The sequence below is a fragment of the Molossus molossus genome, unplaced genomic scaffold (genome assembly GCF_014108415.1).
Source record: "Molossus molossus isolate mMolMol1 unplaced genomic scaffold, mMolMol1.p scaffold_m16_p_4, whole genome shotgun sequence".
Taxonomy (NCBI): Eukaryota; Metazoa; Chordata; class Mammalia; order Chiroptera; family Molossidae; genus Molossus; species Molossus molossus.
This window is the reverse complement of record NW_023425377.1, coordinates 53,635,081-53,662,090: the sequence shown is the minus strand read 5'-3', so window position 1 is coordinate 53,662,090 and position 27,010 is coordinate 53,635,081. Positions and strand designations below refer to the sequence as shown.

At 51.5% G+C, this 27,010-nt stretch overlaps 1 protein-coding gene across 1 annotated transcript; it reads right to left on the bottom strand.

Moving 5' to 3' along the window:
- Window positions 1-1,960: 1,960 nt before the first annotated feature.
- WNT9A (Wnt family member 9A) lies at window positions 1,961-26,758 on the bottom strand. The gene is made up of 4 exons (XM_036241899.1): window positions 26,584-26,758; window positions 7,394-7,650; window positions 6,417-6,679; window positions 1,961-4,399 (listed from the first exon to the last, which is right to left on the bottom strand). The coding sequence occupies exons 1-4, from the start codon at window positions 26,676-26,678 to the stop codon at window positions 3,920-3,922; spliced, it is 1,095 nt and encodes a 364-aa protein (XP_036097792.1). The 5' UTR covers window positions 26,679-26,758; the 3' UTR covers window positions 1,961-3,919.
- Window positions 26,759-27,010: the final 252 nt, after the last annotated feature.

The window sequence follows — 27,010 nt, the reverse complement described above, 5'->3', positions numbered from 1 at the left end:
GAAACACACGCCCCCAAACACTCCTGGGGAAAGGAGAAGGAGGCAGAGGCAGCTGTCCAATGTGCTGGGAGGTGGGCTACCCCTCCCGCATTCCAGAGGTCTCTCTCCACTGACCAAACAAGGACGTGGGCCTTGAAGGGTGGAGGGAAGCCTTGTTTCCTAAAGATCAAGAAAAGGAGGTATGTTTCCTGCCCAGCCCGCCCACTCCACGCCCCCAGGGCCCACTTCTTACCCAGGTCTCCATGACTGTCATCGGTAGAGCTGTGTCCCCCAAATTCATATCCACTTGACATTCAGGGTGGTTATCTTAGTTGGAAATGAGGTCTCTGCAGATGTACTTAGTTAATGACGTCAAGATGAGAGCATCCCAGATTGTCTATGTGCCCTACCTTACATGACAGGTGTCCACACATAAACAGAAGGGAGAAGACATGGAGAAGGAAGCAGAAACCACATGATGAAGGAGGCAGAGAATGGGACACTAGGAGCAGCAGCGGCAAGTAGAGGCAGAAAGGACCCTCCCCTGGAACCTCCAGAGAAAGTGTGGCCTTGCAACACTATCTCAGATTTCTTGCCTTCAGGTCTGAAGAAACAAGGGTCTCATGGCTCACCTGACCCTCCCTGGTTAGAGGCTATGCTGGCACAGAGGCCGAGCTGAATGTTGCAGGGCACCTGGGACCCCAGTGAGGGCACTGTAAAAGGGATCGTGCAGCACTCAGTGATCAGGGGTCTCAGATAGGGTTCCCACACATGAGAGCTGTGACCTCTCCATGTGTAACCATGGATAAACCACCCATCCTGCATATGGGTCCAACTCTGCTGTGCTTGGGCTACAAAAAACATTCAGCTCCCTAAACGCTCTCACATCATCAAGATCCACCAGAACAGGTAGGTCTTCATGCCCAGCCCTCCTACCTCAACTCTCTTCCCTGTCCTGCCTTAACATCCTTACTTGATCCCTCTTCCCCACTGCTCTCCTCTCTCAGACCCTCCTCTCAGGCACTTTTCCCTCAGGCCCTCCTCTCTAAGGCCCTCTCTCCTCATGCCCTCCTCCTACCATCCTCCTCCCTTATGACCTCATCCTTCAGGCCCTTCTCCTTCAGGTCTTCCTCTGCACCTCCACCTCTCCCATGAACTCCTCTCTCAGATCCTCTTCTCTCAGGCCCTCCTCCTTCAGTTCCTTCTCCCTCAGGCCCTCCTCCCTCAGTTCCTTCTCCCTCAGGCCCTCCTCCCTCAGGTCCTCCTCCCACATATCCTCCTCCCTCTTGATCTCCTCTCTTAAGTCCTCCTCCCTCAGTTGCTCATCCCTTATCTCAGGCCCGCCACCCATAGGTTCACCATAACTACTCTGAAGTCAATGAACTGAGTCAGGCTATAATTTAAAATATGTTTATTTAGTGTTTCCATTTGTTTCTGATTGTGTTACACAAAGCTGTTAAATAAATACATTCTCCTAGTCACTCGAGTACACACCTACTCGCTATACAGATGAGGTAGAGAAGTGGGTAGGCTGGCAGGAGAGGTTGAACATAAGGAGGATAGGTGTCGTGTGTGAATGTTCCTCTCCTCCCGACTTCTGGACCTGGCTGAACCAAGCCCAGAAGCCAAGTCTGAGGGGCTGGTGGGGAGCAGGTGGCCGGGACCCGCCTGGCCCTCAGCATGGCTGCTATCCCCAGGACCCCTAGAGAGGCTGAACATGGGGATCTGGCCCCACTACAGACACATTTTCTTCAGAGATCCTCTGCCACATGAAAGAGAAGCACATTTAGGAGGGGCTCCATCAGCGGGAGTTGCTTCTTTGCTTAGCAAGACATTCTGATATATATTTATATATAAACAAACCAGCCAGCAGACATTTTCAGTCTGCCTTGTTTTAAAAAATACTTTTCTTAATATTTATGACAAAAATAGCTAAATGTGGTAATTAGAAAAGAACATATCCTTCCTCTGACTTGCCACCTTTCCAGACCCAGTAGTGACTGGCTACAGTCTTGTCATGGGAACATGCCACTCTACCTGCTCTGGGCCCCAGCAGGTAAGGATGCATGGGGATGACCAGGATGCCCCTTAATTCACCCCCTGTCCAACCAGGCCTGCAGAGACCAAGGGGCAGGTCCACATCTCCTGCCACTAAAGAGCCTTTGGCTCCCTTCCAGGATGGGCCTCCACAGCAGTTATTCACTGAGTGTTCTCTGAACCACAGGAGAATAAATTTTACTATTTACACCATAAAACAGGGACAGAGAGACCCACATCAACATAAATAGGTTTTCTTTTAGAAACACAGTTCCCTGGGGTTCCTGGAGCCCCCTGGGACTCCGAGGAATGCCCTAGCTCAGTAGTTCCTGCTTCCACACTACCTGCACCCTTGGAGCACAGCCACCCAGCCAAGCAGGACAGGCCCAGGGCAGAAGCTCCAGAGCCAAGGCTGCCATTCACGTCAATGTGGAAAGGAAAGACCCACAGTAACTAAGGGTACAGGGTGAATGAAGCCACAGCCCAGCCACCCACAAAACACACCAACAGACATTCATGGGCACATGCTCACATATATGCATGTATGCACGCTCACATATATGCATGTATGCACGCTCATCACCCATGCTTCCACACATATGCACACGTAACACATGTACATAACACAGGCATATGCTGAGATACATGCATCCATGTACACACACCCATGAACAGATGCATATGTTCACACACTCGTGCACACACATGCACACATACTACACATGTAGGCATGTGCTCTCACACAAGCAGGCATGTGTACCCATGCACGCATATACATCACATGTGCTCACACACATGCAACTCATACATGCACATGCTATACATGCATGCTCAAGTACACATGCACACATGTACACACACTAAAACCAAACCAGGTCAGTGTAGGCCATCTTTTTCCCCTTCCAGCAAAGACAACAGCATGGCCAAGGAACACATCCTTCCAGTTGCCAAATCCTAGTCCCAGACACACTCCATCACATCTATCCCCACCCTGCTTCCCACACAGTGACAAAGAGCAAGCTGTGCCTTCCTAGTGAAATAAACGCTCCAAGGGGCTGGCCCTGCCCCTCTGCCCACACATACCCCTTGGGGAGGGCAGGCCAGCCTTGCCATCCCAGGCCCCAGAATCTGCACTTGGGGGCTGGAGTGCAGGGCTGTGTACCCACAGGTGCCCTTCCCAGAATGGCTTCCCTGGGGGCAGCAGACTGGACCTGACTTCCAGAAGCCCTGAGGGGACGTGGCCAGACACAGCTCGCTTTAATTCTTTAGAACAACGACAGCAATGTCTCTCTTGACTTAGTGGTTTCAAACACAAAGCAGATCAGGGAAAGAAGTCTGGGGAGGGGGCAAGGAGAGAAGAAGGCGCTTCTCCGGTCTGGAAGAGCCACAGCTTAGGACATAGTGGGGACAAAGAAAATAATTATTATATATTAGTTAAATTAAAATAACTTAAAAGTCACTGATATCACTCCAAATAGAAGTGCTTGATGTCAGAGGGGAGCAGCAGTGTCCCCCCACCACACCTGGGTAGTTGGCTGTCCCTCTCCTAGTGGTTTGACTCTAACCAGAGCTGGTGGAGGACAGCCCACAGGAAGCCACAGAGGGCCTGTGTGGTCACAAAGGTGACCCATGCTCCTCAGAGGAAGCCCAAGTGGTGAGGGGCGCTGTGACACAGGAACTGGACTCTTAGGGACAGACACAGTCTGGAAAGCATCAGTGCAATGCTGTCAGGTTCCGGGGAGGGACAAGCAGAGGGTATGCGGAGGTCAGAACAGGCTGGACTCCTGCCCCCGCCTCATGCCCAAATGTGCTGGGGGCACCCAGCCTGGGGCTCAGTCTGCAAATGTAGATGCCTCAGCTGTACACGCTGCCTGCACCTCTTCAACAGCCTGGCTACCTGGCGCTAGCCCTTGCAAGTGTATACCTCCTCCCGCTGCGTACACTGCCTGCACTCCACATAGCAGCACCAGCGCACCTGGCACTGGCAGGGCCGTGTCACCACCCGGCTCTGTGTGTTGTGGCCTCGACCGCAGCAGATGCTCTCACAGTTCTTCTCACGGTGGCATCTGCGGCCAGCAGTGCCTGGGGAGAAGCGGCCAGCCAGACAGAAACTGGGCGAGTCATCCAGGTGCACAAGCTCTGGTGTGTGGGGCAGTGGATCACCACCTATGCCCGAGGCCCGGCCCCTTGGCGGTGAAATGGCGCCTGCCTCACCGGCAGCCTCATTGGTGGTACTGCCCACTTTGAGCGCCGTCTCATACTTGTACTTCAAGCGCTTGCCCACCTCATGGAAGGGTGCCAGCTGCCGCCAGCATGTCCGCACGGTACAGGAGCCTGACACACCGTGGCACTTGCACGTGGTCTCCACCCCAGCCTTGATTACCTGGAGAGAGGGAGGGAGGGAAGGGAGCATGAGGCCACGCCTGGTAGAATAGAGACCAGACCTCACAGATGATCCCAGAGGGGCTGAAACCAGCACCCACCCTAGGGCCAAACTCCATGGCCCCCAAACCCAGGCATGGCCCAGAGAGCCACCACTACCTATCACCCAGGCTCTCTGGCTTACAAACCCATCCCACTGCTTTGAAGCCATAAACTGCCTAGGACAGAAGTCCTATGGCCAGTCCTTGGACCAGCATGGCCTCCAGAGAGACCACCACAGCACCTATGGCTTTGTGGAGACACTTCCTTCCCACAAAGATGTTCTTCCCTATGTCTAGGACTCCTCCTACAAGGGCAGGGCAGGCCACCTTCCAGACCTACCGTCAGCACCCTGTCAACCAGGACCTAGTCTACATTATGGACAGTTGCACACCCAGTGGGCAGGACTGGCCACTGGGAGTCTATAACTGAGCTAACCACGTCCCTGCCTGAGCATCAGGATCTAGTGCTACTGCACATATAGGTGCCACCCAACCAACCCAAAGGTGAAAAGTAGCTGGCCAGAGCAAGAGGAGGTGTGGTTCAGCACCAAGCTCTGCTCAGGCTCTGGGAAGCTGCCTGAGACCCAGACTGGGCCCTTCCCCTTCTAGGACTTGGGTGTCACCTACAATGTCAGGAAGTCAAGCCAGCTGCTCCATTAAGCCTCCTGCAAGACTGCCCACACAGGGGTACCGGGAGGTATGTAAGAGGAAGGGCAGGGAAGCCCTCCCCAGTGGCCCAAGCTAGGCATGAGCTCCCAGGGAGGGCCACCTAAGGGGATTAAGAAACATAGCTGCTCCATGGCCACTCAACAGAAGAGTCACATTTCATGATACTCTGCTGAGCAATGGAGCAGTTTTCATATTCTGACTTTTCATTTATAGCTTACAAAAAGCAAGTATGAAGGAAAAGAAAGGGCCTTGCCTGGGGGATTTCATCTCCTCATACCCTCCCCAGAAGACTGAAGGAAAGGAGTTTTCATCTATGACTCAGAACTCCAGCTAGTCAATAAACAGGCTTAGAGTAGGCTGGCTCTAATTACATCCCCCCAGGTTGGGGCTCCACATTCCTGGTAGTCCCCTGCCAGTCCCTAAGGTAATAGTTGAGCCTGGGGGGGCATTTGGTGGACCAAGTTGCTGGGTGCTCCACCCATAGTAAGGACTAAGGTAAGGACCTGATGCCTATCCGGTGTTGTGGACCCAAGAGCTGAGGGAATGCAGAGAAGGTGAGTGGCAGCAGAAGCCAGGTCCCCTCAGGCCCAGCCATACTTGCAGCTAGCACCCCATAGAAGGGCCCAGCCAAAATGCCAAGATATTCTTTTTCCTGAGTCTTCTGAGCTGAGCTGTCTCAGAAGATAGTCCTGGCCACAGAGGAGATGCCTGAGGCAGAAGCACCCCCCAACACATACTTGGACCATCTAAACCCCAGCCCTTCCCTGGGACCCCTGGCCTGCACAGTTCCCAGACTGCCTTCACCTAGGTTCCTGGTAACAGGACCACCTGCCCCTCAGCCCTGGCAGGCAGGGCTCTCCATTTGTCATCCTCCTGGATAGATGGCACCTATCATAGAGACCCTCCTGGTGCCTTGACCACCCAAGGTCAGACATAGATGGGCCCAGACCCACCTGGCTCCTCCCTAACCAGCAAAAAGTAGGCCTTCCAGCTCCACCTCTCCATGAGTTACCACAGGAGGCCACATGTACCCTCCAGGGGAGGTCACAGGACACTCTCCACTGGAGACCATGGGCACCCTCCATGACAACTAACATCTCCAACTATCTGCAGGTAATAAGACTTATATAAGCAGGATGACTGGAAGACCATGACGGGTACCATATATCTAGAACTAAAGCACAGAGACAGCGGATTCCACCTCCTCCCAGCCTCCCAGCCCTCTCTGAGTCTTGCCTGCCCCCCTCACCACCACCACCACCCCATGGCACCCCTCTCCCACCCTACGCCCCACCCCACCCCGCTTGCCTTCACACCCACGAGGTTGTTGTGGAAGTCCACACGGGCACGCAGGTCCTTGCTCGACCGTCGGCCCAAAAACTCCTTGACAAACTTGCTGCTGTACTTGAGGTTGTCTCCACAGCCACCCCACTGCCAGGCCTCACGGTTCTCCAGGTCAGGGGCCTCATCACAGGTACAGCGCTCCATGCGGCCTGCACTGCAGGCCTTGGCCAGTGCGTGCGTCAGGCCAGCCGAGGAGATGGCATAGAGGAAGGCAGTCTCCTTGAAGCCTGGGGGAGCAGCAGGGCGGATCAGTGGTGGTATCAGCAGCAGCCCCGTTACCTTGTGTAGCCAAACCACAGCATTCCAGATGAAGCCCCAAATCCTAGACTGCTAGAACTTTCCTGTGATCAATTTGGGGGGAGTGGGAGTGACTGTGTCCCTGGGGGTAGGAGGCTCTCCTATGTGCATGGAGGGAGGAGGGCAGTGAGGAAGAATCCAGAGGTACTATGGTCTTGGTTTTGCCTGGCAATCGGAGACCCCATCCATCCAAGTCTCCCACCCACCAGAATCGCCTAGAGCCCTAGGGGAGCCCTGCCTGGGCCTCAGGGCCCCAGTTTTTAAACGAGGCCATGGAGAGGCTCCGACGAGAGTCCCCAGCAGCAGAAAGAGATAGAAGAGATGAGGCTCTGTGCTCTGAGTGTCAGCTGGACCCCTGCCATCTCTGCTGATACTAAGCCTTGGCCACAGGCATGTGGAAAAAGCCATCAGAGCCGCTTGGGGCCCTGTCAAAGCTGCCAAAGGCACCTAGTCCTGCCAACAACAGTTCAGGCCTCTATTGGGACAGGGCAGGAGGGGTGGGGGCAGGAGGGCGGGGACAGGGGAGTTATGAGGGGCAGCAGCAGGAGAGTGGGAGCAAAGCAGTTGCTCCAGGATCTCTTCCTATGCCCCCAGCTCCTTTCCCTTAACCTAGGCTTGGCTGCCCTGCCTCCAGTGCACCACACCTCGCTTAAGCAGGCTGGACCGGTAGCGGCCCTCTAGGGTGCAGTTCCAGCGCTCAAAGCGGAACTGGTACTGGCACTCGAGGGCACTCATGCTGACCGCCTCCACCAGTGTCTCTGCCACGCCCGGGTCCCGGCGGCACATGCGCCGCTGCTTCCGCTCCAGCTTCAGCCGGTCGCAGGCCTTGTAGTGTGCCTGTACGGCTGCCTCGGGCTCCAGGGTCAGCGGGAGGATGGTCAAGGGCTCACTGCCGGTCAGCCTGTGTACAGAGAGACCAGGGTGAGCACTGCCCCAGAAAAAGGACAATCTCCACACCCTGAAGAAGACTCAGGAAACCAGGACTGGAGAAGGCACAAAGACCATACCCACTCTCTTGCCTGCTTACCCAAATGGACAGGTAAGCCCTGCTCCTGGATGCCCACCTCTGCCGTCCCCAGCTGGGATGGACCCTTGGGAGGGTCATAGCACATTCCTGGCCCTCCAGCAGCCTGTACACATGGCCCTCAGGTCCCGATACATCTCCCTAAACATCTGTACCAGAGAAGACCTTCCAGCCTGGGACAAAGGTGTCACTGGGAAATCGGCCCCCATTTCTCCTGTAGCTCCACCTAAGGCCCTGGCCCACAGGTCTATAGCCTGCTCTCTGGCCTGCTGCATACACCCCAACCTGCTCCATCCAGGGACTGACAGGCCTGGCCTTCTGTCCACTATGGCCTCAGTGTCCCTAGATAGGCAACATGTCTGAGCCTAGCCACAACCAGACCGTGAGCCCTTAGGAGGGAGAGATGCCTACCTGGACAGGGGCATGGTTCAGAGCCCCCATTCAAGCATATTTGGAAACAAGCCTCCCACCCCAGCCCACTCATGGGAAACATAGTCCCCTCACCATGCCCCATCCTCTCTCCTGCTGCCTCTCAAAAGGCCACTCAGGGACATAGTGGCTACCATAATGATTCTAAGAGCCACAGCTTTCTGTAGGAGAAGGGATGTGCTAGGCCCTCCTAGAACCCCACCCTGTAGCAGAACCCCATAGTGATATTCCTCTGGGACAACCTAGGTACTGTTTTCAAAGCCTCCCTGCTCTCTGCTCCCTCTTGGACACCACACACATCCCGGCATGGCCTCTCTGGGCCTTGCCTGGGGTGGGGGCATCTACATTGCTGAGGGTCCAGAGGGACCCCCAGACTCTGAAGGGACAGGGCCTGCCTCACTCATTCCAGTCAGCTACCTGAAGGCAGGAGACCCAGCAGGGAGCCAGGCAACACTGCAGGGACACCAGGGCAGAAGGCTCCAGAGTGCAGAGAGGAGTGGCAGGCAGGAGAGAGCAAGGCACCCCATAGGGTGAGGTCAAACTGACAGGCTCCAGGCCCCAGACCAAAAATGTGCCCCCACACTCCACCTCTTCCATACTCTGGTTCAGTGAGAAGACCCAGCCCAGCCCTGGGCCCTGCTCTCTACATGCTCAGAGCCAGCATGGCACCAGGGCAGAGCCCTGGCCATGTCCCCACCAGCTCCAGTCCCCTTGCAAACTTCACTGCAGGGCCAGCTCTCCTCTAAGTGATGCTCTGAGCCAGGAACCCGCTTTACTTCCCCACCCTGTGCACAGTGGGAGGCCAACATGGGCATGGGCTGGGAGAGAACCCCAAAGGTCCCTGAGGCACAGGAGGGGACCAGAGTGGATGACCCAATGGTACAGACAGAGAGAAAGCAAAGCCTTCGAGTAGAAGGTACCTCTGAGTTCTGAGCTGGGATTCTGTGCTAGAGAAGTGGCAGATGAGGGAGGAGGCAAGCATGCCAGCCAGTGTCTTATCCCCAGTGCTGCTGCAGGGGTTAGGGTTTCATGCATAAGGGCAAAGGGACACAACAGGGACTGCCATGGGTGGCTTCTTGGACTTCCAGGCCTCCTGCCCAAAGACAGCTGCTGAGGCAGACGGGGAACAGACTGGGCCCTGCAGATCCCAAGCTGGAGGATGGAAAAGCCATGCACCCCATACAAAGGCAGCTCACACAGTGAAGACTTGTCCCCAGACAGGAATGTCAACAGCTGTGCCCAGAACGGGTGCCAGGCAGCAGAAACCCTGCAGCCTCCAACCTGCGTGAGATTAACCAAGATCCAGGCAATGCCAAAACATTCCAGCATCCAAGAGTAGAGTACCCACAGAAGGTGGGCCGACGTGAGGGAACCTGGAGCCAGCCTAGAAAGGGCAGTTGTGGGAATGAACAAGGAGAAGGAAAGGACAGTGGGCCATGATGTCTCCCATTCCAGGGAGGCTGAGCGCAAGGGTCCCACTGCACCAGGGGCCAACCTGCTTCCCTTTCCACACTGCACATGGTGGTGAGGGGAAAGGGTCCCAACATACCCAGGGCCTTCCAGGTAAGGAGAGGACAGGAATCCCCCCACATCAAGGGTCACGCTGCCTCCCATCTGCATTGCACATGGGAGAAGAGGGCAGGAGTCCCCTACCCAAGGTTGTACCCAGTCCACATTGTACATGGGGGCCAAGGGCAGGTGTCCACCCATACCTGGGGCCATGCTGCCTCCCAGTCCACGGAGCCTGAAGACAGGGCCTCTTCATCTACATTGCCTATGGGGGCTGAGAACAAGGGTGCCCTGATACCTAGGGCCAACTATATCCACACTACGCAGGTTGAGGGCAGGGTTGCCCCAACCCTGGAGCTGGTGTGCGGCTGGAACCCTGCTATTGCCACATTGTTCTACTCCCAAGACAAATCCAACAATCCAACACCAGCAATCAGATGGCCCCTGCCCCAAACACCCTAAACTGTCAGGGCGTGTTTAGTGTGTGGCCTGCCTAGGGGCTCATGGCCTGGGGTGCAGAGGAGAGACCCATGTGAAGGTGTCAGGTAGCAAGAGAAGTGGGAAGATGATGTTTGGGATGTGGGGAGGAGGGCTGGCCTCGGTTCAGTGGAAGAGGTCCTAGTGATAGTGGCCAAGGATCTAGGACAGAAACCTAAACACAGAGAGTAACAACAGCAGTGCTGGAGGAAAGACAAGAGGTTTATATAACACTTCTAGAATCAGGGGGCTTTTCTCAGAGTGAATCAGAATCCAGAAGACCTTGAATAATTAATAAATTTGACTCTAAAAATACAAGAATCTCTACACAGTGAAAAAGTAGCACATAGAGTTTTAAAAGACAATAGAAAAGAGTCTGGGAAAATGTTGCAATTCCAATCCCAGACCAAGGGCCAACTTCCTTTGTCTGTCTGCTTGTGCATGCGTATGTGTGCATGTGCACATGGATGTGTATGTATTTTCCTAAAGGTCAAAAATAAAAGGAATCAATTGCAGAGAACACAGGATATGAACATACAATTCAAAGGTAGGAAATATAGCTGCTGTTAAAACTTATAAAAGGCTCCACCCCAATCAAAGTAATACAAAATAAAACTATGTTGATATGTTATTTTTCACTCATCAGATAAGCACAAATTGGTGTCTGATAAGATTATTCTCAAGGACAAGGAGAAAGAGATGTCCCTCCATGGCTGAAATTCTGGACTGACATATCTATAAAAATTTACCCACCAATTCTGTTTCTACAAGTACAGGTTATAGGTATATTATCTTAAAACGTACATGCATGTATCACTCACACATTATCCAGTGCAATGCTGTCATACAAAAATACTGGAAGCACTGTTTGTTATATAGTAGTCCCCTCCTCATTTGCAGGAATATGTTCCAAGGCCCCCAGTGGATGTCTAAAACTGTGGATTGTACTAAACCCTTTGTATACTGTTTTTTCCTATACATATACACCTATGATAATGTTTAAGTTATAAATTAGACACAGGAAGAGATTAACAACTAATAATAAAATAGAACAATTATAACAATATGCTATAATAAATGTTGTATGAACATGGTCTCTCTCTGATAACCAATCTAATCACCAAGACAAGTACTCAGTGACTAACAGATGGGGAATGTCTACAGCATGTAAATGTTGGACAAGAGGACAAGTTATGTCCTGGGTAGAACAGAGCAGACAGTGTACAATTTCATCATGCTACTTAGAACATCGCACAATTTAAAATTTATGAATTGTTTATTTGTGAAATTTTCCATTTAATATTTTCTGACCTCAGGTAACTGGAACTGCATAAAGAAAACTGACCATAAATTATGGGGCTACTATACAAAAAATGGAGACTGACTGAATAACTGATATCCATCCCTCCATGGCATATTTGGCCTGCTTGCCTCAATGCTGCATGTATGTTTGCGGGCACCTGGGCAACCAAGAACACAGGTGGCCTGGGGCAGAGGAAACATTCCTCTACCTGCAGCCTATGAGCTTCCCACACATTGTGCTGTGCATGTGTGACCTACCCAAAACAAGAGCATTTAGCAAACAGCAGGTGGTACAGGTAAGCCCCCCCACCCCACTCACTCCCCAATACAGGCTCTAAGTCCTGCACACTATTCTAGGCAAGGAGCCTTTGCCCACTTGACCTGCCTCAGCCTAGAAAGCAGCCCAGGTCTCCTCGCACGGAATAGGCCCCTACCTAGCTTGCTCAGCTGCTCAACACAACTGCCTCACACACACACACACACACACACACACACACACACACACCAAGCAAACATCTAGCTTGGTACAGATGAGCTCACACACCTGCACAGGCAGCCCATGGAGGAGGCAGTGATTCTAGGCAGGCTGCCCCTTGACAGGCAGCAGAACCCCTCCAACCCTGCTTCATCTGGCTGGCTACCTCTCACAGTGCTAAGCCCACGTCCCAGGAAGAAATGACAGCAAGATCTAGATGCACTTTACCACATTCAAGTATTTCCCCTCAATCTTTAACATTTTCATAAGATACAATATGTCCAGGGAAGTGTGGAACACAAGAAACAGCCAAATAGTTAAAGAAAAATTAATATGTATCCTTCTTAAACTATTTTTTAAAATTAAAGTGGAAGGAAACACTTTCAAACTCATTTTATGAAGCCAGCATTACCCTGATACCAAAACCAGATAAAGACATTACCAAAAAATGAGAATTACAGGCCAATATCCTTGATGAACATAGATGCAAAAATTCTCAACAATATATCAGCAAACTGGATTCAACAGCACAGTAAAAGGATTATACACTGTGACTAAGTGGGATTTACACCAGGGATGCAAAGGTGGTTTGACATCCATAAATCAATTAATACAACACATCACATTAATAAAAGATAAAACCCATTATTTCAATAGATGCAGAAAAAGCATTTGACAAAACTGAACATCCTATTATGATAAAAAAAAAAAACTCTCAACAAAGTGGGCATAAAAGGAACATACTTCAACTTAATAAAGGCCATATAGGACAAACCCACGGCTAACATCATACTCAACAGTGAAAAGCTAAAAGTGTCTTCCTTAAGGTCAGGAATAGGGATGCCCACTTTCATCACTTTTATTCAACCCAGTATTGAAAGTCCTCACTACAGCAAGAAAAAGACAAGAAAAAGAAATAAAAGGCATCCAAATCAGAAAGGAAGAAGTAAAACTCATTATTTGAATGACATGATAATATATATAGATAACAATAGAGACTCCCAACAAAAAACTATTAGAATTGATAAATTAGTAAAGTTTCAGGATACAGAATCAATACACAGAAATCGGTTGCATTTTTATACACCAATAATGAACTATCAGAAAGACAAATTAAGAAAACAATCCCACTTATAATTGCATCAAAAAGTATAAAATACCTAGGAATAAATTTAATGAAGAGGTGAAAGATCTGTACTCTGAAAACTGTAAGACAATAAAGAAAAAAATTGAAGACATAAATAAATACAAAGGTATATCTTGCTCATGGGTTGGGAGAATTAAATTGTTAAAATGTCCATATTACCCAAAGCAATCTACAGATTCAATGCAATTGCTATTAAAATACCAATGGCATTCTTCTCAGAACTAGAACAAATAATCCTAAAATTTTAATGGAACCACCAAACATCCTGAATAGCATAGCAATCCTGAGAACGAACATAGTTGGAGATATCACACTACCTGGTATCAAACTATACTATAAGACTGTGGTAATCAAAACAGCATAGTATTGGCATAAAGTCAGACACATAGACCAATGGAACAGAATAGAAAGGCCAGAAATTAACTCATCCCATACGGTCAATTAATCTATGACAAAGGAGGCAAGAATACACAATGGGGTAAAGACAGTCTCTTCAATAAATGGTGTGGGGAAAACTAGACAGACACACGCAAAAAAATAAATAAATAAGATGAAATTGGACCACTTTCTAACACCATATACAAAAATAAACTCAAAATGGGTTAAAGACCTAAATGTTAGAATTGAACCTATAAAATTCCTTGAGGAAAATACAGGCAGTAAACTCTCTGACATCGCTCTTAGCAATATGTTCATATATCTCCTTGAGCAAAGGAAACAAAATAAAAAATAAAAAAATGGAATTACATCAAACTAAAAAGTTTTTGTACAGTAAAGGAAATCATTAACAAAATGAAAAGACAACCCACTGAATGGAAGAGGATATTTCCAAATGATACATCCAATAAGGGGCTAAAATCCAAAATATATAAAGAACTCATACAACTCAACATACAAACACACACACAGAAACCAACTGATTTTTAAAATGGGCAGAGGACCTGAACAGACATTTCTCCAAAGAGGACATACAGATGACCAACAGACATATATGAAAAGATGCTCAACATCACTAATCATCAGGGAAATGCAAAATAAAACCACAATGAAATATCACCTCACACCTGTCAGAATGCCTATCAACAATAAATCAATAAACAACAAGTGTTGGCAAGGATGTAGAAAAAGGGAATCCTGGTGCACTGTTGGTGGGATTATAAATTAGTGCAGCCCCTGTGGAAAATAGTATGGGGGTTCCTCAAAAGATTAAAAATGAAACTGCCACCCAGCCAGTTTGGCTCAGTGGTTGAGCATAGACCCATGGACCAAGAGGTCACTGGTTCAATTCCTGGTCAGGGCATATGCCCAGGTTGTGGGCCAAATCCCCAGTGGGGGGCATGCAGGAAGCAGCCAATCAATGTTCTCTCTCATCGATGTTTTTATCTTTCCCTTTCCCATACTCTCTCTCTAAAATCAATAAAGAAAAAAATTAAATTAAAAAAAAAAAAACAGAAACAGACCCATAATATTGAGAACAAACTGATGACTGCCACAGTAGGGGATAAAAAAATAAACAAAAATTGAATAGCTAAAGCAACTTTAAAAAAAAAAGAATGAAGTTGGAAGGCTAACACTACTTGATTTCAAGTTTCATTATAACACTCAGTAACCAAGAAAGTACGGTATTGGTGTCAACACAGACAAACAAATCAAAGGAACAAAATACAAAGCTCCAGAAATAGGCCCACACATATATGGAAAACAGATTTTGTTAATAAAGTTGCAAAGGCAACTTGGTGCAGAAAGAATAATCTTTTCAACAAATGGTACTGGAGCATTTAGATAGCTTTATGCAGATAAATAAATAAATAACTTTGATCCATACTTTCTACTATATACAAATATTAATATATTAATTCAATATGGATCATAGATCTAAATGTAAAGTCGAAAGCTTTAATACTGAAGAAAGAAAGAAAGAAAGAAAGAAAGAAAGAAAGAAATAAAGAAAGAAAGAGAGAGAGAGAGAGAGAGAAAGAGAGAAAGAGAGAAAGAGAGAGGTAGGAAGGAAGGAAGGGAGGAAGGAAGGAAGGGAGGAACAAAAAGGGCAGCCTTGTGTTCTGGAACTCCTGAGTCCCCCCCTGCAGAGGTCAGCGGGAACCACTGTCAAATCCCCATAGCAACCACGTCAGGCAGAAACGTCCTGCAGGAAGGGTGGGAGTTTTCCCGGCTTCCCAGGGGATGGCTACCTTTCCATTCTCTTCAGTGTCTTTCCATAAACAGAAGTTCTTAATTTTATTACACCTCAATTTTCAGCCTTCTCCTGTGTATGTTCTACCTTGTTTTAAAAACCCACCACAATTCTAATATCATGAATACAAGTCCCCTACATATCCTCCAAAAGCTCCCCATCTTGCTGTGCATCAACACTAGGAAGTGAGGATCCTCTACCTTGTCATAGCCCCTCTACATGCACAGACTCACATGGGAGTTTAGGGTGCCCTAAAGGCTGGGAAAGTGTGCCCGCAGAGCCAGAACATGCTCACTATGTAAGAGGCTCACTTGAGGGTCTTTTAAGACAGCTGGAATCACCACCATTCAGACAAGGATAGCAGCAGGTGTCCCTGTCTACTCCTGGTCTTAAAGAGAAGATTTCACCATTTCAATTAAGTATGAAGTATCAGGTTAAAGAAGTTACCTCTGCTTTTAGTTTGCTAAGAGCCTTTTAAAAATTATAAATGGATCTTCAAACAAGTTTTGGCAAGGATGTAGAGAAAAGGGGACTCACTGCTGGTGAGAATGCAGACTGGTGCAGCCACTATGGAAAACAAATTTAAAAATGGAACTGCCATTTGACCCAGTGAGCCCACTCCTAGGAATATATCCCAAGAAGCCTGAAACACCAATCAGTACCCCTATGTTCATAGCAATACTATTTACAGTTGCTAAGATCTGGAAACAGCCCAAGTGTCCATCAGTAGATGAGTGAATAAAAAAGCTGTGGTACATTTACACAATGGAATACTATGCAGCTGTAAGAAAGAAAGATCTCTTATCCTTTGAGACAACATGGAGGGACCTGGAGAGTATTATGTTGAGAGAAATAAGCCAGTCAGAGAAAGACAAGTACCACATGATCTCACTTATTTATGGAACATAATGAACAAAATAAGCTGTCGACCAAAAGAGATCCAAAGTCATGGAAGTAGGGAACAGACTAATAAACCTCAGAGGGATGGGGCATAGGAGGGATGGGAAGAGATAAAGAAGAACCAAAGAACTTATATGCATATATACACAACCAATCAACATGGCCGTTAGGTTGGGGAAAGCAGGAGCGGGGTGGAAGTGGGAAGGGAGGAAATCAATGGGGAAAAAACAGAGACATCTGTAATACTTTCAACAGTAAATAAATAAATAAAACCATAAATGGATGTTGAACTTCATCCAATGTCATCCCTGCACCTTTTGATATGTGACTTTTCTCCTTTGATCTGCTAAGTAGGGAATTCCCACATTGGACACCAAGTGATCCTGGAATGATAGATCTTGGTGGTGCTTAGTCTGGGCCTTTTGCATCTGTTTGTAATTTTCTTCTCTGTGTTCTTCCTGCTGAGTTTAGGTGCCTTAGTGAGTGTTCTTTGTAAAATTTCCTGGAAGAGTTGTGTCAGATTAGAACGGTGTCTTCTTAACTATTTGGTAGAATTTGCCATGAAGCCATGCAGGCTGATCTTTTCTTGGTGGAAAGATTTCCTTTCTGGTCCAATTTCTTGTCTGCCTTTCTGTTTTTGTTTTCGGGTTTTGGGTTTTTTTTAACAGCTTTATTGAGATATAATTCACTACCATAGAGTTTAAAGTACACAATTCAGTGTTTTGTAAGATATTCACGGATATAGGCAAACAGTCAATTTCAGGATATGTTCGTCACCTCAAAATGAAACCCTTTACCCTTTAGCGATCAACCTGACAAGAGGTTGTTCAGTGTTCCCTGTCTCTTCACATGACTGTCTCCTTGCTTCATTTCTTCACATGTCTGGAGTACAGCAGAGCATTCCCAGGCCTGAGCTGCACATCCACATCTCCTTCAGAGCAACTCTTGATACAGAAAATGTCTTTATCTCGCCTCATTCTGGACAGTTACTTTCTTTCACACACCAAGTGGACTGCCCTGCTGTGTCTCCAGGGAGTTGCCAGCTTGAGGACCCTCAGAAGGGTAACATGCATTTTGCTTCCTCAGACTGCTTTACAATTCTCTTACACTCCGAGTTTTGTGCTTCCAAGTCATTATATTCCAGCTCGAATCTTCATGTTTCTGGAAAGACACTGTGCCTCTTAGGTCTTCTTGATTGCTCCCAGTGGTTTCAGAAAATCCTTGGCCATTCTACCAGAGACACCACCCTGTCCCCACCTCTGGGACTTTATGAAGATGCAGGACCTACTCTGTACTCAAGTATCACACCCTCTCTGTTTTCCACGTGTCTCCTGCCCTGGCTACACTCCAGTAATTTCTCCTGACCCATCTTCCAGTTTGCTAATTCTCTTCAGCAGTTTCTAATCTGCTTTCAAATTAGTCCATTACTTAAATTTTTTTTCCCAGTTCTACTCGGTTTTTCCAGATTTGCTAGGTCAATCTGTGTATCTCATTCCTTGTTTTGTACTGCACATTGACTGATTTGATACCATCATTTCAGCAGGGCTTCAGTTGCATTTCCTCATAGAAATTATTTGCGGAAATAATTTGAAGCAAACGATAAAGGGACCCACATTCATGACCATCCAGAACCTCAGAATGTGACCTTCTTTGGAATAAGTGTGTTTGCAGATATGATCAAGACAAGGATCTTAAGACAAGATCATCCTGCATTAGGTCCCACCTGCGCAGCTCTGCAGAGACTCCACCCCACCAAGAGTGAGAAAGAACCTAGGATAGACAGAGTCAAGTCTGGGGACACCTGTCCCTCTCTGAAGGCCAGGCCTGAGGCTGTCATGCCCACATGCTTGGGGACAAGGGATGCCCCTCTGAGTGCTCAGCTGGTCACATACCATCACACTTGCCCCCAAGGGAAGCCAGATGGCAGATGGACACTGCTAGATGGGGGTTGAGGGTGCAAGTGTGGCCCAGGCCGAGACCACAGATGTCCTTGTCCTTGTCCTCAGGGTCCCACCCATGAATAACTCAACAAGGCTCAGCTCACTCTACCCAGTAGCCCCTCTCCTCTTGCTACTTCCTACTTGGGGGGGGGGGGGCACACTACAGATTTTGACAGCCCTTCCTCCTGCCAACTGACCAGGCCATCCCAAGGGCCACCCTGCCCAAAAACTCAGCTCCCATGTGTGGGGGAGAGCCAAGACCCTGAGTTGGGCGGAGGGGAAGAGGCTGGAGTTCCAGAAGCCACAGTGCCCTGCCAAGGAAACCTCAGCCCCACCAGACGGCATTTAATTTCTGTGTGAATCAAATTCAAAACAAATTCCAGCGCTGAGACACTGGTTCTAAGATTAACCCTCCATTCTCCTGCGGCCTGCGGCCTCCCACCCAGCACATGGGCAGCAAAGACAAGGTAAAATGGGCAGAGATACTGACAGGGTCTGGGGGCTTCCAAGGGCTCTACTGTCACCCAGTGCCCAACATGCCAAGGAGGCCAGGACAGGAGGCCATGGACAGAAGGGCAGCCACATGTGGACAGGCCGTTCACACTGGGATGGGGACCTCATGTCTATAATAGTTGTCACCTCCAATGGCTGGGAGAGCCACTGAACCCCAGCTTCCCCACCCCACAGGGTCCCAATATTCTAAGGCACAAAGAGTTCTCAGTCAGTTCTCAGTTCCATCACTGACTGGCCACCCAAGGGGAGCTTCTCACCCAGGTCCAGCCACCCTGGAGGTCAGCTGGCAGTCATATGACTCAACAAACTCTAGGACACCAGGACAGGACCCACAGCACTGCCTAAGAGAAATGTCCCTGTCCACCCTTGGTGGCCCCCAGAGCAAACAGGACCCACAGGACCTACAGACCCTGAGGACCTCTAGTTGACTGGCCCCTTTTAGGAGCAGGATGCTGGAGCCCAGAGTGGAAGGGGTGGGGGACTGGCTTCACTGATGGCTGAGAGGAAATGATGAGCAGTGTTGGCTTCATAAAGGAACCAGAGTGGCCAGGCAGCCTCTGTGTCCCGGTCAACACACCTCCACAGGCCACCTGTGTTCCAGTCACCATACCCCAGGCCTTATAGATGGCTACAGAACCACAGGGATGTCACATGGAGACAGGTAGGACACCAGGCAGACACTCAGAGAGCCCCAAGGGTACCCCATCTCAGCTGATGACTGGCTTCCTTCCTGTAGTTGGCCTACCAGGTATAGGGCACAGACAGGGTGGCTGGGACCCAGAGGAAGCAGCTCTGACATGCTCTGATCTGGGAGCCCCTGGCAGCCTCTCCACACAGGCCAGACCACTTCCCTGGCCGCATCTACCTCAGGTATCGCTAAGAAAAACAAACGCAGCTTGAGGCTTGCCTTTTTCCATTCCCCCGTCCGGCTGCTGGTCTCGAGGTGCAGGGCCTGCCAGCTGGGCGGCCAAGCTTCCTCCTGTGGCCAGAGGCACCAGGCCAGCAGAGAACCACTGGGAGGGGCAGGGGAGGACTGGGGCTCATCCTCAGGTCACAGAGCCTGGCGGCCGCGTGCCACCCAGGTCAGGGGCTTCCCTTCTGTGGCGGTCCCAGCACAGCCACCTGCCAACCGGATTGGCCCAACCCACAGACATCCTTTAATGATTAGCCTCTCGGGAAAATGAGCTGGTCATTGCCCAGCCCAGGCCATCAGGTCTTCAGTACAACCAGCCACCCTGCCCCACCCTCATCCAGCGGAGCCCCAAGCCCTCACTTCACACCTGCACTCTAGGGACTCCAGGTAGCACTCAACCCCTTAGTACACCACCCATGCCACCGGAAACTCAGCTTCTGTATGTCCAGGTTGGTGGTCTGCTGCACCTCGCCCACCATCCATGCACCCAAGGTCAGCAGGTATGGGTACAGCAGGCAAAGGTCAGATCCAGTGGTAGTAGGGGGCTGGCTTGCCTGGTGAATGAGTGCCTCAAACCCTACTCTGGGCTCCTGGGCCCAGAACCAGGGGGAAAGGACCCCATAGGCCTCCAGTCAAGCACAGTTTAGAGGAGACCCCATGAGAAACCCTCCTGGGCTCTTCAGAGGTGAGCTCTGGCTACAGTAAAGAACGATGCTACTGGGCTGTCCTCTGGCTTCCTAGAAGAGTTGACAGCTGAGGCCAACCTGGAGTTGGCAGCTCTACCCCCACATGCCAGAGGCTTTCCTCCAAGTGGGGCTTGGACTTGCCCACTTCCCAGACAACTGTGTCTCCTCCTAAACCCCTCCACCCTCACAGCCCAGTGAGAGGGGTAGGTACCACAGGGATACCCACCACCTGCAAGGACAATACACAAAGGGAGCTAGTGCCCCCAGGCCAGGATTAAGGGAGCTGAGTGCTGGACCCTGACAGGTGTCATTTTCCTGTGACCAGGTGATCCAAGCCAGGCCCTTATCAGCTCATCACTCCTCCCGAGTCCAGGGCCCACAGCCCACGAGGAGGGATCATGTGCACAGATTCTTTCCCAGAAGAAAATCTACCTACACATTGAGAAGCCCCTTGGTGGGCAGCTGGTGGGCCCTTGACTGGGGCCATTCTGGAGTCGGGGCAGGGTCCTGCTGGTGCCCATAGCACTGGAGTCAGGTCCCGGGCCACAGTGGCAAGGACAGGAGCAAGATTATGCCAGCTGTCCAACCCCTCCTCCCAATCCAGATGGCCACCGGCTGTGGCAGGACGTCTGCTCACACAGCTGAAGAAGCCAGGTGGCCATGGCTTCCTCCTCACCTCGGGCTCCAGTGCAAAGCCTGAACACAGCTCCACCCATCAGGAGGCCCCAGCCCAGAGCCCCATCCTAGTCCCATGCTCCCACCTGCCTCTATCTGGTCTCTGTACTGGGGGCCAGGGAAGAGCCCCCCAGGGACTATAGGAGGGGACAAGAGCATGCTGGGGCCTCCCAGAGCAGACTGGCTGAGAGAGAGAAGTTAGAAGGAACAGACAATGGAGACCAGAGATGTAGTAAGTGGCCTGTCCCCCTCAAAGGATCTGCTCAGTATGCCCACTTGCCTCCCCACTCCTGCCCTGGACCCACCTGGGAGACCTCAGTCCCTTTGATGGCCTCAGGGGCCCTGGGCCATGGATACTGGTTTCCACCTTTGAAGGCTGGAAACCAGTCCCCTCCATACACTACCCCCCATCCTCCCTTGACCTGAGTGACCCACAGCCAGCAGCCACCCCAAACCTGCATCCCCTTTGCCTAACATTTGGAGATTTCACCCACAGGGCCACATCCAAGGGGCCTTGACAGTCTCCCTGTGGCCCCTTGGCTGCCCTAGATATATGATGATAAGGTTCTTCACCTGGGTACCACTCTCCCCGAGCTGATGCAAAACCACTCCCTCCTTACACACACATCCCCAGAACACTCTGCTCTCCATGGTTTCTCTCCCAAACTCTGGATCCAGGCACAGCTGTCCTGAGGTAGGTCTCTGTAGATAGCACTTTCCTGGCTATCATCTAAACTCCTGCCTGCTCAGCTCCAGGTACCACCACCTCTGGTCCCCAGCCAGGTTGTCTCTTCCTTACTGCGAGTCTCTCCCTGGTCATCCACAGGTGCGCCTCAGCTCCTAGCCCCACATACAGCCCCTCTGTGCCCGTCCCATTTTCTGGACAGCACCCTATCTTACTCCTTGCCCCCTCACAGGCTCATCACATAGCCTCTTCATTCTATACCAAGTTTGCTCCCCTGGCCCCAAGAAACTGCCCTCCCTGTTCCCTCCAGGGACCAGCTAGGCACCCCTCCCTCCTCTGAACAGCCAGCAGGCATGTGGTCACATGGACTTCCGAGTTGGGCCCCAGGCTGGGTGCACAGGGAAGCAAGAGGGAGCCCTCACCTCCCTGACCCTACATACACAGTCCCCATGACAGCAGCCTCTCCAGAATGCCACTTTAAAGCAGTGCCAGGGCAGCCTCCTCAGCCAGGGCCCCCACAAGGGCCCCAGATAAGACTCTAGTAACTAATCACCTGTATCCTGTCTCCCCACACAGTCAGGAATATGGGGGCCAACCAATGAAGACCTGTGGAGGCAGCCTCCATGTGCAGGGGCAAGAGAGTGTGCTGTCACATGTCAAGAAACCAGGTTCTCCTCAGACCAAGAAAGATCCTGAATATATAAAGAACTCTTATGACTCAACAACAAAAAGAGAAACTCAACCAAAAATTGGGCAAAGGAATGGAATAGATATTTCTCCAAAGACACACAGATGCCCAAAAAGTTCATGAAAAGATGTTACCTCACCAGTCACCAGGGATGTGCAAATAAAAACCACAGCAAGAAAGCGGTCACACCCACCAGAATGGTGAGAATAAAAATAATTAAAAATTATAAAACCAGGGAATAACAATCACTGATGAGGATGTGGGGAAATTGGATGGAGCCTTTGTGCACTGCAGGTGGGAATGTAAAATGGTGCCCCCACTATGGAAAACAGTTTGGTGGTTCCTCAAAATATTAAATGTAGAATTATCATATGACCCAATAATTCCACAGAAGAATTAAAAACATACGCCCACAAAAAAAAAAAAAAAAAAAAAAAAAAAAAAACGTGTATACTAATGGTCACAGCAGCATTACCCACAATAGCCAAAAGCTGGGAACAGCCCCAATATCAACTGAATGGATAAGAAAAACTACATGTGTCCATTCAACTGAATATTTTCAGTCACAAAAAGGAACAAAGTACTGACACACACTGTAGCATGGATGAATACTGAAAATGATATGTGCTGTGAAATAAGCCAGACACAAAAGGCCACATATTGTATGATTCCATTTCTATGAAACATCCAGAACAGGCAAATCCAGAAACAGAAAGTGGATTAGTGGTTGCCAGGGGCTGGGGTGGGGCAGTGGGATATGAGGTTTCTGGAATGATGAAAATATTCTGGAATTAGATAGGGTGCTGGCTGCATAGTCTTGTGGATGAACTAAAAACCACTGAACTATCTGGTATAATAGGGTGACTTTACAGGACATAAGTTACATTTCAATAACAAAAAGAGCCTCATATCCACTTGCCCCCCCCCCCAACCCCATTCATAGTAGTCCAAAGCACCTTAGCTGCCTTTCAGACCTGCTCCAAGTATCCCTCACATGCCAATGCCTGGCTGGGGGAGCCCCTGGTGCCATACCTGGTACTGCCTCCTCCATGCAGGCCTCCAAGCAGAGAGGTAGGATCAGCCTGCAGACCTCACACCAGGGCTCCACTCTCCCAAGCCACCCTATAAATGCTTCCTGCAGAATGTGGAGTGGGGGTCAGGGTTCATGACACCCCTTCCTACTTCTTTTGAAGAATAACCACATTAGAAGCCACAAGTCTTGGTGCACCTGGGGCACTCCTGTGATGCAGGTCTAGCAACCTCCCTGGAGGCCTCTGTTGGGGGCTACCTAAGCATGTACCTGATCTCTAAGAAAATGGAAGTAAGGTGCCTGGGAGCCAGGCATGGTTCCCAACAAGTCCCAGACCCAGCTCATGGCTCCCCACTCAGAAAGTGGCAGGGCCCTTGCCCTGGGGTCTGGGGAATCCCTTCCTGAACAGGTTTCAGCACAAACCCAAAGATAAGGCCAGGAAAGAGGCCAGATGCTGGCGAGCCCCCCACCCACCCACCCAAAACTTTCAGCCCAGCCAAGTCCATGAGTGTGTATCCCCAAATCACCAAGAGACCCAGGGTAGCTCTCCTACTGGGAGCCAGGCTCCCCCCTCCTTCCAAGATGGCATCCAGCCAAGGGGTCTAGGCCTCCTAGGACAGGCATCTCTGCAGTCCCAAGAGAACCAGGTGGAAATGCCACCTGCTAATCATTCCAGAAAAAAAGAGTCAGGCCCATGGGGAAGAGAGAAGTGCCAGTGGGCAGCCTGGAAGGTCCCGCCTAGTGGCCAGAGGAGGGCAGCAGGAGCAGGGCAGCAGCTCATGGGTTGGGTTGCAGCCTCAAGGAGGGGGCAGGGAGGACTCCCACCACCCACGTGACCCTCCCCCAGGCCAGCCTCTCTGGGTTTCTGAGCTGTAACTGGAGCTGCCCTGACTGTGAGCCTCGGTGCCAGGCAGAGATTTCGGAGAGGGGGAAGGGATAAGAGGGCCTGGATCAGGTCCTTCCCTCCTGCTCCCTCTGCCCTGTGCACCACACAGAGAGGCCCCCTGAATCCAGCCGAATCCTGCCTCCCTTGGGCCATCTCCTCCTCCCTCTCCCTGTAGTTTCTGCCCCTTTGCTGGGCCATGAGAAAGGACCCTAGACCTGGGTATAGCAGGTCACTGTGGACCAGAGAGGCAGGGCCTCAATACACAGTAGCATAATGTGTTGACCTCTCTCCTCTCACTCCTGACCCCACCTCAGGAATCAATTCTGTCTTGACATTGTCCTGAGGTGTGCGCTGTGTGTGGATCCATTCAGTACCTGGTCCCTTCCCTCTTCTGCCTATCCGGCTGGTGCTGGGCCTGCTGCCCTTACCCTCCAAGTCCACCAAATAGAGTCCTGGCTCTCTTGCCTGGTGTCAGGGCTGGCAAGTGCCTCCAGCAGAACTAGCTGTTACCAGGGCAGCACATCTGCCTCCTATGCTCCACAGGAGCCTCACTTGATGGGAGGCCTTTGAGACCAAGAAGCAGGGCCAAGTCAGCTGGCTGGAGGAGCCATGGGGTGCCAAGCTTTCACCAGATGCCACGTGCCCACCAGGACTTTTCACTGAGAGGGAGCTAAAAAACACACACTAACAGCTCAAAGACTTTGCCAGAGATGCAGAGTACAGGGAAATCAGGGAAACAGGGATGCTGCCTGTGGGAGTGGGGTGGGGGAGCAGCTGGGAGTCAAGACCCCAACCTCCCCCTGAACTGATCATCTCCAGGAGGGGTAGGACAGCAGCAGAGACTCTAGGGAAAGCGCAGCTGGAGCAGACAAGCCCAGCAGACAAACCCTGGGGTGTGTCTGGAGTCTGGGAAACAGACCTGTGGTTGGGCCAGGACAGCAAGAAGGCACAGCTGGCTGACAGGCGGGTATGACTCACCCGTGGACCTGTGGCCAGACGGCCATCCTCCGACCCTCCCTCTGCCCTCATGGGTGAGGTGAAGGCTGCACAGATGGCGTGCAGGGGCGTGCCAGCCTCCACACAGCCGGGGCCCCAGGCAGAGCCAGACCCACAGGCATCCAGGAGAGGGTCTTAGGGTGGGAACTCCAGGTAAGACACAGAGCTGACCCCGGAAGATAACCCAGGAGAAAGGAACAGAAGAAGAAAAGGTTGGGGGCGGGGGGAGTAGAAAAACACAAAGGAAAAGTTTCCCATGAAAATATTTTATTTTCTTTGAGAACAGGATACACCTGCAGGGCTTCTTGCCCAGTTGGCCTCTCTCCGCCCTGGCGGCGCCACATTTCTGGACCAACAGGGCCCTCTGCCGGCCAGGCTGCTGCCGGCCAGCCCGGGGGGCCAGGGGCTAGGATACAGGTGAAGGGTGAAGGGCGGCGGGCTTCGGCCCGCGCTGGGCCGAAGGGTACCTCAGAGAGGGACCAGGACCAAAGAGTAAGCTGTGACTTGAAGGTCGGCGTGAAGTGGGAAGTGGGGAGGCTGAGAAGAGCCAGAAAATTGCCCTATCAGTGCCACCCCAAACTTAAGTACCCATATGTGTATTGCAGCGAGAGTCCCCAAAGGTCGCTGGGTTGGATATCCCAGATCTGAGATGGAGGATCGAGGAAGGGCAGGAAGGAACGGCGGAGAGGGACGCTCGGAAACCACTCACACTACTGCTGCGGAGAAGCGCACGGAGCAACGACCCCCAAGACGGCGCTCGACGGCTTCACGGTCCCGCTGGGCCCTGCGCTCGGGTCGGGTCCCACAGACGCGCTCCCGCCAGTCGGGGCCGAGCGAGCCTCAGAAGCAAAGCGCAAGAAAAATAAATTCCTCCGGCTCGGAGTTATTTTTTTTCCTTTGGGGCTCAGTGCAAGGAACATCTGGATTTTGTACGTATTTTTTTGTTGTTGTTAAATTAACTTCTCGAGGGGAGAAAGGAGGGGTAAGCTGCAAGGGGGGTGGGTGGGCAGGGGCTGGGAGGTTCCAGCCGTTTGGCAAGAACTCGGCGGCCTAAGGAAGCCGGGACCACATCTTGGTTCCCGAGCTCCAGGGAGCCCAGCGCTCAGCTGTGGCCGCCGCTACGACTCCAGAGTCACAGAGGACAGCAGCCTCACGCCAGCCCGTCAGGTACGCGGGCCCCTGTCGCCGCGCATCGGGGACACGGACTCGCGGACCCAACGACGCGCGCGCCGCAAACAAACAGCTCCAGGCAACCCTGCAGCCCCCTCCAGCCAAGCCCCGCGCACCTGGTCGCCCCCGCCTCCGCCCCCGCCCCCGCCCCGGGCCTGCCTGCCGGCCGGCCCGCCCGCCGGGCCGCCGGGCACCTACCCGAAGTAAGCGGCCGAGGGACGCAGCGCAGCTAGCAGCAGCGTCAGCGCGAAGGCCACGGCCAGCCAGCGCGCCAACAGGGGCCCATCCAGCATCTTGCCGCGCCACGGCGGCTGACCATCGCGCTCCTGGCCCCGCGCAGGGTGCCCCGCGGCCGCCGCCCTCTTATAGCGCCCGGAGCACCAGGCCGGGGGCGGGGCCGCCAGCTGGGTCCGGCCCGCCCCGCCCGGGGAGGGGTCACGCCGGCGCCGGGGGCGGAGCGAAACCCGAGCCCGTCAGTCCGCTGCACCGCCTGCTGGCCCCTCGAGCTTCGGGGCGCGCCCGGCGCTTGGGGAGGGGAGGCTTGCGAGGGGCGGTAGGACCTCGGGGACCGGCGGGAGGGGCGGGAGCGCGCAGAGGGCCGAGAGAGGGAACGCGCTCTCCGGCG

Coding starts and splice junctions, on each gene's coding strand:
- WNT9A (XM_036241899.1), bottom strand. CDS start 26,678: ATGCTGGATGGGCCCCTGTTGGCGCGCTGGCTGGCCGTGGCCTTCGCG. Junction 7,651..26,583: donor CCCTCGGCCGCTTACTTCGG/GTAGGTGCCCGG, acceptor CTCTGTACACAG/GCTGACCGGCAGTGAGCCCT. Junction 4,400..6,416: donor ACAACCTCGTGGGTGTGAAG/GCAAGCGGGGTG, acceptor CCCTCTCTCCAG/GTAATCAAGGCTGGGGTGGA.